Genomic DNA, 17,502 nt, shown 5'->3' with positions numbered 1-17,502 from the left:
CACTTAGCCTGGAAAAAGAGTTTGTTGCTCTATAAAAAAGCCCTCCGTAAGCTAGGACATCTTTCTACTCATCACTAATTGAAGAAAATAAGAACAACCCCAGGTTTCTTTTCAGCACTGTAGCCAGGCTGACAAAGAGTCAGAGCTCTATTGAGCTGAGTATTCCATTAACTTTAACTAGTAATGACTTCATGACTTTCTTTGCTAACAAAATTTTGACTATTAGAGAAAAAATTACTCATAACCATCCCAAGATGTATCGTTATCTTTGGCTGCTTTCAGTGATGCCGGTATTTGGTTAGACTCTTTCTCTCCGATTGTTCTGTCTGAGTTATTTCATTAGTTACTTCATCTAAACCATCAACATGTTTATTAGACCCCATTCCTGCCATGCTGCTCAAGGAAGTCCTACCATTATTTAATGCTTCAATCTTAAATATGATCAATCTATCTTTGTTAGTTGGTTATGTACCACAGGCCTTTAAGGTGGCAGTAATTAAACCATTACTTAAAAAGCCATCACTTGACCCAGCTATCTTAGCTAATTATAGGCCAATCTCCAACCTTCCTTTTCTCTCAAAGATTCTTGAGAGGGTAGTTGTAAACAGCTAACTGATCACCTGCAGAGGAATGGTCTATTTGAAGAGTTCAGGTCAGGTTTTAGAATTCATCATAGTACAGAAACAGCATTAGTGAAGGTTACAAATGATCTTCTTATGGCTTCGGACAGTGGACTTATCTCTGTGCTTGTTCTGTTGGACCTCAGTGCTGCTTTTGATACTGTTGACCATAAAATTTTATTACAGAGATTAGAGCATGTCATAGGTATTAAAGGCACTGCGCTGCAGTGGTTTGAATCATATTTGTCTAATAGATTACAGTTTGTTCATGTAATGGGGAATCTTCTTCACAGACTAAAGTTAATTATGGAGTTCCACAAGGTTCTGTGCTAGGACCAATTTTATTCACTTTATACCATGCTTCCCTTAGGCAGTATTATTAGACGGCATTGCTTAAATTGTCATTGTTACGCAGATGATACCCAGCTTTATTTATCCATGAAGCCAGAGGATACACACCAATTAGCTAAACTGCAGGATTGTCTTACAGACATAAAGACATGGATGACCTCTAATTTCCTGCTTTTAAACTCAGATAAAACTGAAGTTATTGTACTTGGCCCCACAAATCTTAGAAGCATGGTGTCTAACCAGATCGTTACTCTGGATGGCATTTCCCTGATCTCTAGTAATACTGTGGAAATCTTGGAGTCATTTTTGATCAGGATATGTCATTCAAAGCACATATTAACAAATATGTAGGACTGCCTTTTGCATTTACGCAATATCTCTAAAATCAGAAAGGTCTTGTCTCAGAGTGATGCTGAAAAACTAATTCATGCATTTATTTCCTCTAGGCTGGACTATTGTAATTCATTATTATCAGGTTGTCCTAAAAGTTCCCTAAAAAGCCTTCAGTTGGTTCAGAATGCTGCAGCTAGAGTACTGACGGGGACTAGCAGGAGAGAGCATATCTCACCCGTGTTGGCCTCTCTTCATTGGCTTCCTGTTAATTCTAGAATAGAATTTAAAAGTTCTTCTTCTACTTATAAGGTTTTGAATAATCAGGTCCCATCTTATCTTAGGGACCTCGTAGTACCATATTACCCCATTAGAGTTCTTCGCTCTCAGACTGCGGGCTTACTTGTAGTTCCTAGGGTTTGTAAGAGTAGAATGGGAGGGCAGAGCCTTCAGCTTTCAGGCTCCTCTCCTGTGGACCAGCTCCAATTCAGATCAGGGTGACAGATACCCTCTCTACTTTTAAGATTAGGCTTAAAAACTTTCCTTTTCGGCTAAGGCTTATAGTTAGGGCTGGATCGGGTGACCCTGGACCATCCCTTGGTTATGTTGCTTTAGACGTAGGACTGTGGGGGGGATCCCATGATGCACTGTTTCTTTTGCTCCGTATGCATCACCTCTGCATTTAATCATTAGTGATCGATCTCTGCCTCCCTTCTCGGCATGTCTTTTTTCTGGTTCTTTCCCTCAGCCCCAACCAGTCTCAGCAGAAGACTGCCCCTCCCTGAGCCTGGTTCTGCTGGAGGTTTCTTCCTGTTAAAAGGGAGTTTTTCCTTCCCACTGTGGCCAAGTGCTTGCTCATAGGGGGTCGTTTTGACCGTTGGGGTTTTTCATAATTATTGTATGGCCTTGCCTTACAATATGGAGCACCTTGGGGCAACTGTTTGTTGTGATTTGGCGCTATATAAGAAAAAAGTTTGATTGATTGATTGATGTAAAAAAAAAACTGAATCCAAAACCCGATCAAAAAACATTTGAAAGGAAAAAAAAGAAAGTTGGAGGGAAAACCTTACCCTAGGAAGGGCCCTCCAGGGAGTCTTCCTTCAGCAGTTCTCAGTGAAAACGTAAAAAAAAATTGGCAGAACCTCTCCCTAAGCTGCTGTGATCTCCCGCCTATTTCCACTTGACTTAACTTCATTCATATATTCCCAAACAAATTGATTAGCATTTGAACTGGTGTAGAGTGATCAGAAACAAGTTATTATTGTGCCCTTCGTTCTCTGGATTGTATAGATACGTTTAGAAGGCAACTAAAGACGCATTTCTTTAAGTTAGCTTTTAGCCTAATATTGTATTTTATTGTTTTCGTATGTTATTTTTAGATTATTTTTGTATGCCATGTGCAGCGCTTTGTGACCCTGGTCTGTGAAAGGCGCTTTATAAATAAAGCTTACTTACTTACTTATTATTAGGTTAGTCTCTAGATATTAACATGGAGCTCTTACTTAAATTGAACTGACAGTAAGTTTAAAAGAAAGACTTTAAGAGCTGAACATAATAACACTATATAGTTATGCATAACATTGAATATAGTTTAAGTCTCATAGAGACTTTCAACTTAGTTGAAAAAGAAAAATGTTACATAGGTAAACCTTGTCCATATAAAAAAAACCAGGCACAAGTTTCAAATTTATCAGTAAACTGAGCCCATGAGTGCGTTTTGCTGGGTTATAAAGTCATATTCTACTTCTCTGAACTCCGCATCTTCTTAACGAATTCCTCTGCTTCCTTCTGTGTTTTAAGGGAGTATTTTTTTTACCTTCAAATGTTACCAAAAAAGTAGCAGGAAATGCAAAGCCGAATCAGGGTTCCTTCTCTTAAACTCCTCACAGACGTGACGAGATTCTGCGCATTGCTGGCGCACTCCATCTGCCAGGTCTGGCGTGAAGAAAACTCTCCCATTTCCATAAAACAGATCTTTCTTGGTCCGTGCGGCCTGCAGGACACGTTCCCTGTCCAGATGATTCAGGAAACGCATGATCAGTGGCCTGGGTGGGTCTGTTTCTCTTCTTTTTTGCCCCAGTTTGTGCGCTCTCTCTATCGTGAAAGTGGGGGGCATTACTTGGAGCCCAGTCAGAATCTCCGGATAATACGCTCAAGAAAATCTTCAGTATCCTCTCCCCTTTCCTCAGATTCTGGGATCCCATGAAGTATTAAATTCCCCCTGCGTCCTCTCGATTCAAGATCCAGAAGTTCCTCTTCATAATATTGTTTTCAGCCTGCAGAGATTTCACCTCAGCTTTCAACTCAGTCAGCCCGTCTGTGTTGTCCGAAATACGTTGCTCCGTCTCGGTTACACGCTGATCACACCCACCCAGGTCTCCTTTTAGCTCTTTAACTCCGCGTTAATTTGGTCAAATCTCGCATTGTATTCTGTCTTTAGTTCAGCTTTGATGGACACCATTTGTGCCTTGAGCTCGACCAGTATAGCCATGATTTTGTCCAGCGCCGTATCTTTCGTCGCCTTTCCCCAGCCGCAAGCTCGGATGCAGGGGGGCCCTCATTTGTGAGTCCGCTGTGTGGAGACGTATGCTCCGTCATGTTAACGTTAGCTTGTGGGACTAACTTCTCTCGGAGGCTGGAGTCCGTCAGTTTAGGCTGCCTGGATGTCATTGAAGTTTTCACTTTCAGAGACTTCCTCAAGCTTGCCATACCACAATACATGTCGTCCCTTTCTTTTCTTTTTTTTTTCGGGAATAATAAGGATTTTTGTTCAGTTTCGGCAGAGAGACACAGGTGTGCGACCAGTTACACCCGCGCCATGTTGGAACCCCCAACAACTTTATTAATCCCACAAGGTACGAGCAAACAGTGCTGCTCGTGCTGCTTTCAGATATAAATTTGCACAAACACTGAATGAGTCCAATCAGAAAATAGTATTTGAAAACAAACCAACATTTTGGCACTTTGATGCCCACAGCTGGAGCTTTACCCTTTGCAAGTGGGAATATGGATCAGTCTCCAATATAAAACTTAAGAGCAGGTGCTGACAGGATCTGCCTTCACAGCCACAGTGCACCAGTCCTATCTGGTCTGTCCTTTATAGACACACCTCCACAGTTGCAAGATGTCCACCTACAGACGGACTTCCATCATGTAAATTCATTTGTTCTGTGATTACTGTCAGGGTTCCTCACACACAGAGTTTATTTGGGCACCACAGTGATTTTTGTCATTCTGAGAGAACACCACAACTCACGGGCATGCACACACACATGCATGACAAGCCCAGTGTGCACCGACCTGCACGTGAGTGAACCAAACATGTTAAGCTAATAACTTCAGAGGAAACCTGACCATCTATAAGCAAATACAGGAAGAAATGCAAAGAACAAAAAGGAAAACTACAATTACAGAATGGAATTATGTGAAACAGGAGGTGAGACAAAAACTTTGATTGGCCCTGCAAACATGAGACTCACGTGTGCACTGGGTGCAAGTGATCAACACAGTGATTTTGAAAAAGCAGCAGCACACTAAACACAATGAAAATGAGCCACTCAAACGGGTAAAAAGAAACTAAATTTAATTCATTTACTGTTTAATATCACAGACTATTTGTGAATTAAAATGACCAGATCTGATGTGGTCACATCTGAGTGGTAGCGTCAGGTCTGTCCCCTTTTCACTCGAGTGTTCGAGACACATGGTTGCAGGTCTGATAGCATGATTCTAATCCTGATTAGTTTAATTCTTGGAAAATATTAAGATATTATGTCATTGGTGGTTTCAAACAATGGGTCATGAGACACAGAATTAGTGTTAATTTCATCAGATGATACGAGATAAAATATTTATCACCGACCATTTTTTCATGACTAAGATGAGACTTCTTCATTCTTTCCCTTGTGCTTTGCCAAGCTGTGAAATCTCAGTGTCACCAAGACCCACTCTTCCCTTGGTAACCATTCCCACAAGCACCTTATGGCTCAACAGCAGCCCCGCTTCTTCAACTGGAGCTTCAGCCCTCTACTTTCTTCCCATCATCACAGTCACTCTGCTCCTGCAACTTTGGGTCCATTCATACTGGGAGTGTTAAAAGCTTTTTTCCACTCATCCCTCTCCCTTTTCCTCACCAGATAGTAGGTGTTGTGTAAATCTAGCTTGTTGCATTGGTTGCATTGCAGTTTAAGTCCATGATGGCCCTGGTGGGGTATTCAGATGGGAGATGCAAGATGTGGCCATGCTATCGAGCTCATCACATTGCTGCTTGGCTAGAAGTGAGGGGTTACTGGGTCAGCTCTCTGAGCTCTTCGTTGGTCATATGGGCATCCCCATTGGTATGCCCATATGACCAACGGGTGGGGCTCTGCTATCAAAGACTGCCAGTGTGTTATTCAACAGCCAGGTTCTCAATCTGTACAGGAGGACTGGTACCACAGAAGAGTTGTAAATGCAGTTTTGTCCTTTGTCAGATGTGATGATTGCACCAAGGAGGGCTCCATAATGACTGCATCTGAGGCCTGTGTACTTCTTTGGGCCATCTCTGGTTTTAGGTCACCTATCTTGGAGACTTTTGAACCCAGGTATTTAAAAGTAGAGACAACATTTACCGTGACTTGGTTGAAAATGAGAGGCATGGGAATGAGGCCTTCTCGGATGTACATAACTCAGTCTTAGACCAGTTGATGCTAAGACCAAGCTTCTTGGCTTCTTTGTCAAACAGTTCATTAGCAGGTAGGGTGGCGTCATGGTCATACTCAAGGTCTGCCAGATTGTAGTTGCCACAAGAAACTTCAGGGGTACATTTGCTGAACTGTTGTGGCTGGGGTGCCTGGCGTGCCTGGCTGGCTTTTGTTTGTCTTCTGTTTTCTGTCTTTTGTTTTTCCTTCCAGGTGGCATGCGTTCAGGACTGAGTGGCTGTGTGGCTGAGTTATCAGGACCTCACCCTGATCACCTGAAGCTTGTCATGTGCAGCTCGTCAGGACTCACAGCTGTGGTGCATCTTTATGGATTGGGGCATGGTTGCATTTAAGTCTGGAGTACACAGTGTGTATTTGCCAGAGACTCGACCTTGTGACCAGACAAGTGAGATCGTCGTCTAGAGAGCCATCTCATCATCATGGATGCAGAGACCGTACCAGGTTTGATGCCATGGTCTGTGAAAGAGGAGGGGGTGAGGTCTCACGCTCGTCAGCACACTTCCTGAGGTACTTTATAGGTTTTGTGACTAACATGAGTACAGTCAGTAATGTGGTGTCCCTCACACCTTATATTGAGCTGTTATGTTAGTTTAATCAGCTTCCACTGCAGTGGAGAATTGAACTGGGTGTTCCTTGCCTGCAGGGTGGAAGCTGATTGGTGATTAAGCCAGGAAGTGTTTGCTGTTTATGTACACCTTTGAGTGGTCTCTCTGTGTGTGGAGTGGTGGACTCACATGATGGTTTCTTCTTTCATAGACTCGGTTGGTCGCGGCCACCTGGGGGGTGTCGGCGGGGTCCTTGGGTCCGAACTGTTCTGGCTCCGGACCGTTTGTGCTGCTGGAGCGCACGTTATTCCACCTCGCCAGACCGCGCATCATTTGTTATTATTTAGCACTCACTGTTATTAAATTCTGTTATCCTTTGTACCATGCTCTGCTTATTTTATACTGGGTCCTGTCAAACACTGGTCGGTTCTCCGCCCGGTCTGAACATAACATGAACATTGTCATTAGGTTGTGGCATTCCATAGGAACCTCTGAGATGTGTGGATGAGGATGCAGACTGCTGGCAACTGGAAGACTTGGCAAATTAGCAAAACATGTAGCTGTGCACTGGGGTCCCACCTGTGATTTTCCCTGATGCCCATGTGATATGTGAATCATGCTGTCAAAGCCACAGAAACCCCAAGTCAAATGTGGGAGCCTGTGCTGGTGCTGCACTTTGCCACATCCACACCACGTAACCGCCTTGGGTTATTCTTCATGGTGACAACCCAGGTAGGGAACCAATCCATCCTCATGTCTCTAAAATATTCATCTATCTGCTACAGCCATGAGAAATTTAGCTATCCCCTTGGCCTTCTCCAGCCATTGGGGTACTTGACATTCATGCAACTGTGTGTGTCTCGACAAACATGCCTTATGGCCAAAATGTCAAAGCTGACACTCCCTCACAATGCAAGGGAAACTCCTCTCCCAGTTTTTCTGAGTAACGGCTTGTTTGAAACGTGTCATTCCAGCATTATGCAAGGATCCTCTGAAGAGACCTAGTACCAAAGACATCCACTCATCACCTTGGGTTACTGGTTAGGGTACAGGTCTCACAACCATTTACTAAGACAGGTAGAACCGGCACGTTAAAGACTTTAATTCTCCTGCAAACATGTTGGCTTAACAAAACACCTCTGTCCAGCGACCTCATGAATCCCTAAGCGCTTCCCAACTGTCTCTCTGTCTCAAAAGACGAGGACCCAAAACATGAATGTTACTACAGAGATAAGTGAATCTTCTATAAGTTCAACACTTTCACCTCATATAGATATACTTCTAGTGGCTGAGTCATTAAAACCCTTGATCTTTTCTTAACCCAGGACAATAGCAAACCCCAAGGGGCCCCAGCACAACAACATTCTGTGAAATTGGAGCTGGTCATGTGATTGGCGAGTTGCAGGGGCACGGTCTTATGAGTTACCAGTGTCAGCAGCCAGTCATCCAGTGTGTTTGTACATACGGGTTCCTGGAGTGTCTCCAGTGGGACAGCAAGCAAGAATGAGGACAGGAGCTCGGTCAAGAAAGTTATCACCAGTATGCCCCTTTTTATAGGCCCAGAGGAAAACTGCAGAGTAGCAAGAACAAGAGGTTGATGAATAATCAATCAATCAATTTTATTTATATAGCACCAAATCACAACAAACAGTTGCCCCAAGGCACTTTATATTGTAAGGCAAGACCATACAATAATTACGTAAAAACCCCAATGGTCAAAACGACCCCCTGTGAGCAAGCACTTGGCGACAGTGGGAAGGAAAAACTCCCTTTTAACACGAAGAAACCTCCAGCAGAACCAGGCTCAGGGAGGGGCAGTCTTCTGCTGGGACTGGTTGGGGCTGAGGGAGAGAACCAGGAAAAAGACATGCTGTGGAGGGGAGCAGAGATCAATCACTAATGATTAAATGCAGAGTGGTGCATACAGAGCAAAAAGAGAAAGAAACACTCAGTGCATCATGGGAACCCCCCAGCAGTCTAAGTCTATAGCAGCATAACTAAGGGATGGTTCAGGGTCACCTGATTCAGCCCTAACTATAAGCTTTAGCAAAAAGGAAAGTTTTAAGCCTAATCTTAAAAGTAGAGAGGGTGTCTGTCTCCCTGATCCGAATTGGGAGCTGGTTCCACAGGAGAGGAGCCTGAAAGCTGAAGGCTCTGCCTCCCATTCTACTCTTACAAACCCTAGGAACTACAAGTAAGCCTGCAGTTGAGAGCGAAGCGCTCTATTGGGGTGATATGGTACTATGAGGTCCCTAAGATAAGATGGGACCTGATTATTCAAAACCTTATAAGTAAGAAGAAGAATTTTAAATTCTATTCTAGAATTAACAGGAAGCCAGTGAAGAGAGGCCAATATGGGTGAGATATGCTCTCTCCTTTTAGTCCTCGTTAGTACTCTAGCTGCAGCATTTTGAATTAACTGAAGGCTTTTCAGGGAACTTTTAGGACAACCTGATAATAATGAATTACAATAGTCCAGCCTAGAGGAAAAAATGCATGAATTAGTTTTTCAGCATCACTCTGAGACAAGACCTTTCTAATTTTAGAGTATTGTCTAAATGCAAAAAGCAGTCCTACATATTGTTTAATATGCGCTTTGAATGACTATCCTGATCAAAAATGACTCCAAGATTCTCACAGTATTACTAGAGGTCAGGGTAATGCCATCCAGAGTAAGGATCTGGTTAGACACCATGTTTCTTAGATTTGTGGGGCCAAGTACAATAACTTCAGTTTTATCTGAGTTTAAAAGCAGGAAATTAGAGGTCATCCATGTCTTTATGTCTGTAAGACAATCCTGCAGACCATTCCTCTGCAGATGATCGTTAGCTGTTTTACAACTACCCTTTCAAGAATTTTTGAGAGAAAAGGAAGGTTGGAGATTGGCCTATAATTAGCTAAGATAGCTGGGTCAAGTGATGGCTTTTTAAGTAATGGTTTAATTACTGCCACCTTAAAAGCCTGTGGTACATAGCCAACTAATAAAGATAGATTGATCATATTAAGATCGAAGCATTAAATAATGGTAGGGCTTCCTTGAGCAGCCTGGTAGGAATGGGGTCTAATAGACATGTTGATGGTTTGGATGAAGTAACTAATGAAAATAACTCAGACAGAACAATCTGAGAGAAAGAGTCTAACCAAATACCGGCATCACTGAAAGCAGCCAAAGATATGATACGTCTTTGGGATGGTTATGAGTAATTTTTCTCTAATAGTTAAAATTTTATTAGCAAAGAAAGTCATGAAGTCATTACTAGTTAAAGTTAAAGGAATACTCGGTTCAATAGAGCTCTGACTCTTTGTCAGCCTGGCTACAGTGCTGAAAAGAAACCTGGGGTTGTTCTTAATTTCTTCAATTAGTGATGAGTAGTAAGATGTCCTAGCTTTACGGAGGGCTTTTTTTTATAGAGCAACAGACTCTTTTTCCAGGCTAAGTGAAGATCTTCTAAATTAGTGAGACACCATTTCCTCTCCAACTTATGGGTTATCTGCTTTAAGCTGCGAGTTTGTGAGTTATACCACGGAGTCAGGCACTTCTGATTTAAAGCTCTCTTTTTCAGAGGAGCTACAGCATCCAAAGTTGTCTTCAATGAGGATGTAAAACTATTGACGAGATACTCTATCTCACTTACAGAGTTTAGGTAGCTATTCTGCACTATGTTGGTATATGGCATTAGAGAACATAAAGAAGGAATCATATCCTTAAACCTAGTTACAGTGCTTTCTGAAAGACTTCTAGTGTAATGAAACTTATTCCCCACTGCTGGGTAGTCCATCAGAGTAAATGTAATGTTATTAAGAATGATCAACAGAAGGGAGTTTTCAGGGAATACTGTTAAGTCTTCAATTTCCATACCATAAGTCAGAACAAGATCTAAGATATGATTAAAGTGGTGGGTGGACTCATTTACATTTTGAGCAAAGCCAGTTGAGTCTAATAATTGATTAAATGCAGTGTTGAGGCTGTCATTCTCAGCATCTGTGTGGATGTTAAAATCGCCCACTATAATTATCTTATCTGAGCTAAGCACTAAGTCAGACAAACGGTCTGAAAATTCACAGAGAAACTCACAGTAACGACCAGGAGGATGATAGATAACAACAAATAAAACTGGCTTTTGGGACTTCCAATTTGGATGGACAAGACTAAGAGTCAAGCTTTCAAATGAATTAAAGCTCTGTCTGGGTTTTTGATTAATTAATAAGCTGGAATGGAAGATTGCTGCTAATCCTCCGCCTCGGCCCGTGCTACGAGCGTTCTGGCAGTTAGTGTGACTCGGGGGTGTTGACTCATTTAAACTACATATTCATCCTGCTGTAACCAGGTTTCTTAAGGCATTCTGTGGCAGAATAAATCAATGTTGATCAATTATTATATCATTTACTAACAGGACTTAGAAGAGAGAGACCTAATGTTTAATAGACCACATTTAACTGTTTTAGTCTGTGGTGCAGTTGAAGGTGCATATATTTTTCTTTTTGAATTTTATGCTTAAATAGATTTTTGCTGGTATTGGTGGTCTGGGAGCAGGCACCGTCTCTACGGGATGGGGTAATGAGGGGATGGCAGGGGGAGAGAAGCTGCAGAGAGGTGTGTAAGACTACAACTCTGCTTCCTGGTCCCAATCCTGGATAGTCACGGTTTGGAGGATTTAAGAAAATTGGCCAGATTTCTAGAAATGAGAGCTGCTCCATCCAAAGTGGGATGGATGCCGTCTCTCCTAACAAGACCAGGTTTTCCCAGAAGCTTTGCCAATTATCTATGAAGCCCACCTCATTTTTTGGACACCACTCAGACACAGCAATTCAAGGAGAACATGCGGCTAAACATGTCACTCCCGGTCCCTGGTATAACTCACAAACTCGCAGCTTAAAGCAGATAACCCGTACGTTGGAGAGGAAATGGCGTCTCACTAATTTAGAAGATCTTCACTTAGCCTGGAAAAAGCCCTCCGTAAAGCTAGGACATCTTACTACTCATCACTAATTGAAGAAAATAAGAACAACCCCAGGTTTCTTTTCAGCACTGTAGCCAGGCTGACAAAGAGTCAGAGCTCTATTGAGCCGAGTATTCCTTTAACTTTAACTAGTAATGACTTCATGACTTTCTTTGCTAATAAAATTTTAACTATTAGAGAAAAAATTACTCATAACCATCCCAAAGATGTATCTCTTTGGCTGCTTTCAGTGCCGGTATTTTGGTTAGACTCTTTCTCTCAGATTGTTCTGTCTGAGTTATTTTCATTAGTTACTTCCTCCAAACCATCAACATGTCTATTAGACCCCATTCCTACCAGGCTGCTCAAGGAAGCCCTACCATTATTTAATGCTTCGATCTTTCTGGTGTGCTTGTTCTGTTAGACCTCAGTGCTGCTTTTGATACTGTTGACCATAACTTTTATTACAGAGATTAGAGCATGCCATAGGTATTAAAGGCACTGCGCTGCGGTGGTTTGAATATTTATCTAATAGATTACAATTTGTTCATGTAAATGGGGAATCTTCTTCACAGACTAAAGTTAATTATGGAGTTCCACAAGGTTCTGTGCTAGGACCAATTTTATTCACTTTATACATGCTTCCCTTAGGCAGTATTATTAGACGGTATTGCTTAAATTTCATTGTTACGCAGATGATACCCAGCTTTATCTATCCATGAAGCCAGAGGACACACACCAATTAGCTAAACTGCAGGATTGTCTTACAGACATAAAGACATGGATGACCTCTAATTTCCTGCTTTTAAACTCAGATAAAACTGAAGTTATTGTACTTGGCCCCACAAATCTTAGAAACATGGTGTCTAACCAGATCCTTACTCTGGATGGCATTACCCTGACCTCTAGTAATACTGTGAGAAATCTTGGAGTCATTTTTGATCAGGATATGTCATTCAATGCGCATATTAAACAAATATGTAGGACTGCTTTTTTGCATTTACGCATATCTCTAAAATCAGAAAGGTCTTGTCTCAGAGTGATGCTGAAAAACTAATTCATGTTTATTTCCTCTAGGCTGGACTATTGTAATTCATTATTATCAGGTTGTCCTAAAAGTTCCCTAAAAAGCCTTCAGTTAATTCAAAATGCTGCAGCTAGAGTACTGACAGGGACTAGAAGGAGAGAGCATGTCTCACCCATATTGGCCTCTCTTCATTGGCTTCCTGTTAATTCTAGAATATAATTTAAAATTCTTCTTCTTACTTATAAGGTTTTGAATAATCAGGTCCCATCTTATCTTAGGGACCTCGTAGTACCATATCACCCCAATAGAGCGCTTCGCTCTCAGACTGCAGGCTTACTTGTAGTTCCTAGGGTTTGTAAGAGTAGAATGGGAGGCAGAGCCTTCAGCTTTCAGGCTCCTCTCCTGTGGAACCAGCTCCCAATTCAGATCAGGGAGACAGACACCCTCTCTACTTTTAAGATTAGGCTTAAAACTTTCCTTTTTGCTAAAGCTTATAGTTAGGGCTGGATCAGGTGACCCTGAACCATCCCTTAGTTATGCTGCTATAGACGTAGACTGGGGGGTTCCCATGATGCACTGTTTCTTTCTCTTTTTGCTCTGTATGCACCACTCTGCATTTAATCATTAGTGATCGATCTCTGCTCCCTCCACAGCATGTCTTTTTCCTGGTTCTCTCCCTCAGCCCCAACCAGTCCCAGCAGAAGACTGCCCCTCCCTGCCCCTGGTTCTGCTGGAGGTTTCTTCCTGTTAAACGGGAGTTTTTCCTTCCCACTGTAGCCAAGTGCTTGCTCACAGGGGGTCGTTTTGACCGTTGGGGTTTTACATAATTATTGTATGGCCTTGCCTTACAATATAAAGCGCCTTGGGGCAACTGTTTGTTGTGATTTGGCGCTATATAAAAAAATTGATTGATTGATTGATCAACTAATTGCAGCCAACCCACATCAGTTCAACTGAATCCCTCATATGCTTTCAGTTGGCACAATCCTCATCAATCACCATATGTAAGACAAGAACATTGTTTCAATGTAAATATGGTCTAATTTATATTTTCAGTGGATAAGCTGTTGTCTCTTTTCAGGTATAAAACTATGACCCAAATCCACTGTTTCAGATTTTTTTAAAAAGTGCTAGACCCCTGGGTTAATTTGTTCCAAGGTCACATATTGTTGTGCAGCACATTTACACAAATGGGACATCAGTAGACAATGTTCAGTCCAAATAAAACTGACCAGCACCCATGCAACAAGAACTCACCATGTTTATCGTCTTTTTCCAGTGCTCATCATCCTGTGGGCGGGGCCTGCAGTCCAGAGTCGTTCAGTGTATGCACAAAGTGAATGGTCGCCATGGTAATAACTGTCTCGTGACGCTGAGACCACTGACCTACCGACCCTGTCACCATGGTACCTGCAACGAGAAAATCAACGTAAACACCATCACTTCACCCAGACTCGGTGAGACTCCAGATAAAAGTTCGGGTGCAGTCTAGAACTGTGGTTGTTGTTGTCATTATTTTGTATTGTGATTAGCTGAATGATGGAACTCAGATCAAAGTGAGAGTTCCATCATCCGTGCAGCACTCTGAAAAGTCATTAACACCAGCAGACAGTAAATATGCAGATTAAGAACATCACCACATACACGTTAAGCTATGAACATCACATTTGTAACACTGTATGTCTGTGTCAAACCCGGTGCACTGTATGTCCACTGATCAGGGCCTGACTTCAATGTGGTGTTGTAGAAAAGTACTCAACACGCGTTATGATCCAGTGTTGTCAATTCTGCTGAGGGCAGTCTGTGACTGAAATCTGAGGGGGGAAAAACAGGTATGGCTTAAAGTGATAGGCGGTAAGTTTCAGAGTTACCTTTCTGCTTCCAAAGCACAATGTTCTAGGTCCAGGTCAGCCTTGTATAAACACACCTACCTAGTGTTGCATGAACCAGGCTTGGTTTCATTCAAAATCTTTTCTCCTCCCCCCAAAATCTTTTTTTGGGGGAGGAGGAAGCTCTTCCATCTTTCCCCAGACTACAGCCATGGCCTGCACAGTGAGCAGGAAGAATGGAGATCTCATGTAATTATGTGGAAACTACGACCTGATTGACAGGTAAAAAGGTTTTATCCATGCTTTTATGTTGTGCCAACCTGACAAAGACAATTTGTGCATTTTTTTAAAGCAAAATGCTAGTATTTTTTTTCACTCACTGTGAGTGTACTGCTGTTCTCTGTTTTAGCTGCTATTGGCTCAGCGCTCAAACAGTCAGATGACACACACATATTTAGAAAAAAAAGTAAAGATGTTTCTAAACCTCACAGCGGATGTACCGCTGTTGTTTGTTCCGTCACCACCATGCTGTGAGACACAGTGATATGATGCACACTGTTTTGAAGTGCTTGAAGCTGCTGCGCAAAATGTCAGATTAACTGGTCACCACATACAGCACTGATATATTGAATAGATAGTGAATAGAGAATAATCAGAATGTTTGTCAGTACCCCTGGTGTACAGCAGCATACAATCACAAAGGAAGCATATTCAAGATTCAAACAACTTTATTGATCCCTAAAAGGGCAATTCATTCTTCACACTGATTACCTCAGACAAAAATACAGCAATTAATCCATAATTATTACTAGTTGAACATAATAATGGCACACATCAGAATTAAAACAACCACACATCTACATTTTATTGTTTATGTACGCTAAACTTTGAAACAGTCCGTCGTCCGAATTGAGGCAATGAGGGTGTAGGTGGCCACAGCAGCATGCTGCACCGCCAAGCTTGGGGAGGTGAAGGCCGCTGCAGAGTCGCACAGCCTCTGGAGGGGGGGAGGAGTGGCAGGGCAGAGGTGGGGGTGGGGCCGGGGGTAGTGCATGCACATGCATGTATATACATGTAATACATTTTACATGTAAATATTAATAAAGTCACTGTTTTATACCACAAATGTTGTTGTTTGATAGGATTTAATCTCTTAAAATGATTTACACATACTTGCATGTAGTTCCAGTATATTTCAGAGCTCATTGCAGGTTAAGGAAGAGACTTAAAGAATAGTTTTGGCAAGTTCAGTGATATCTGTCCAATGCTATGGCATGTATAGTACAACCCCAATTCCAATGAAGTTGGGGATGTTGTGTAAAATGTAAATAAAAACAATACAGTGATTTGCAAATCCTCTTCAACCTATATTCAATTGAATACACCACAAAGACAAGATATTTAATGTTCAAACTGATAAACTTTATTGTTTTGTGCAAATATTTGCTCATTTTGAAATGGATGCCTGCAACATGTTTCCAAAAAGCTGGGACAGTGGTATGTTTACCACTGTGTTACATCACCTTTCCTTCTAACAACACTCAATAAGTGTTTGGGAACTGAGGACACTAATTGTTGAAGCTTTTGTAGTTGGAATTCTTTCCCATTCTCGCTTGATGTATGACTTCAGTTGTTCAACAGTCCGGGGTCTCCGTTGTCATATTTTGCGCTTCATAATGCGCCACACATTTTCAATGGGCGACAGGTCTGGACTGCAGGCAGGCCAGTCTAGTACCAGCACTCTTTTACTATGAAGCCATGCTGTTGTAACACGTGCAGAATGTGGCTTGGCATTGTCTTGCTGAAATAAACAGGGACATCCCTGAAAAAGACGTTGTTCGGATGGCAGCATGTGTTGCTCCAAAACCTGGATGTACCTTTCAGCATTGATGGTGCCATCACAGATGTGTAAATTGCCCTTGCCATGGGCACTAACACACCCCCATACCATCACAGATGCTGGCTTTTGAACTTTGCAATGGTAACAATCTGGATGGCCTTTTTCCTCTTTTGTCCAATCACTCACAAACAACTATAGCAAAATTGCTGCAAGTGCTCTTAGCAGCCAGTAAGAAGACAATTACTAGGCAATGGCTGAACCCAGCTCCTTCAACACTTGATGATTGGTATGAGGTTATTAGAGAGACATTCAAAATGGAAAAATTAACAGATTCTTTGTGAACCGAAATTGGTAAGTTCATCTCAATTTGGAATAAATGGATATATTTATATCCCCTATCAGGAATGATTTCACATGACTCCATGTAAGCATTAAAACTTAAATGACTGAATTGACAACAATGGCAGTTGTAGGCATATAAATGTATATAAGGGTATATATGATTGTATGGATGGTTGTATATAAGTATATGGTATATGTATACAAAGATATTTATCTTCCTTTCAACCTGATGATGATTATAACTGTGGGCTCCCTATTGGCTTTTCTTTACTTTTTTTTTTGGGGGGGGGGGGTGTTTTGTTCTCAAACAGACCATTAAAAAACTAAAGACAATGTTTTGGATACAAAGAAACAAATGTAAAGTTTGTAATAATGTCATCCTTTTCCAATAAAATCATAAATGAAAAAAGACACATGCTGGTTCTGATTGGGGTGCTTACAGCGAGCTGCCGGATGACTCAGTTATAGTCGAGGTCCGCCTTAAAACACGCCAGCTTGAATGGCGTGCCTTTCATCCGGCTGTTGCATTGGAGACTTGAAGGTTTCAAAACCCTAGTAATCCAAGGGCCCACTTGGTTTTGTGGCGCTAACCACACTCGCCAGTCACAGAGTGTGTGTGACAGTCACTGGTGTACTTTTTATAGGTTTCAGTGCCATCCACATCCTCGCTAGCCATTGTTTACATGCGCTGTGATACGCTGAAACTCTGCTGGAGCTGCAATGCATTCTGGGCAGTACAAGGGCCGAATGTCACTTCGATTAATGTCAACCAAAACAACCCAAAAAATGTCAACTTGTCATGACAAAACCGAATGACACTTGACAGCTGTCAAAAATGTTTATGAAATTGACATAATGTTTATGACACGTTCATGACTGTCATGTAAAAGTTATGACAGTGTCATGTCACTATTATAATGATACCTTCAAGTAAAGTGTTACCAAAAAGCGTTGCAACTGCTCACCCACATGAGCCAC

The 17,502-nt window shown here is 41.9% G+C and overlaps 1 protein-coding gene across 1 annotated transcript in view; it reads left to right on the top strand.

Moving 5' to 3' along the window:
- The window catches only part of adamts17 (ADAM metallopeptidase with thrombospondin type 1 motif, 17), a 448,852-nt gene that overhangs the window by 387,796 nt on the left and 43,554 nt on the right, over nt 1–17,502 (top strand). The window contains exon 22 of the mRNA XM_034184238.1: nt 13,793–13,970. Within this exon, the coding sequence (XP_034040129.1) occupies nt 13,793–13,970 (178 nt within the window). The remainder of the gene's footprint in view (nt 1–13,792; nt 13,971–17,502) is intronic.

Source organism: Thalassophryne amazonica, chromosome 2, assembly GCF_902500255.1.
Source record: "Thalassophryne amazonica chromosome 2, fThaAma1.1, whole genome shotgun sequence".
Taxonomy (NCBI): domain Eukaryota; kingdom Metazoa; phylum Chordata; class Actinopteri; order Batrachoidiformes; family Batrachoididae; genus Thalassophryne; species Thalassophryne amazonica.
The sequence above is the reverse complement of the archived record's forward strand: the minus strand, read 5'-3'. Positions and strand labels throughout refer to the sequence as shown.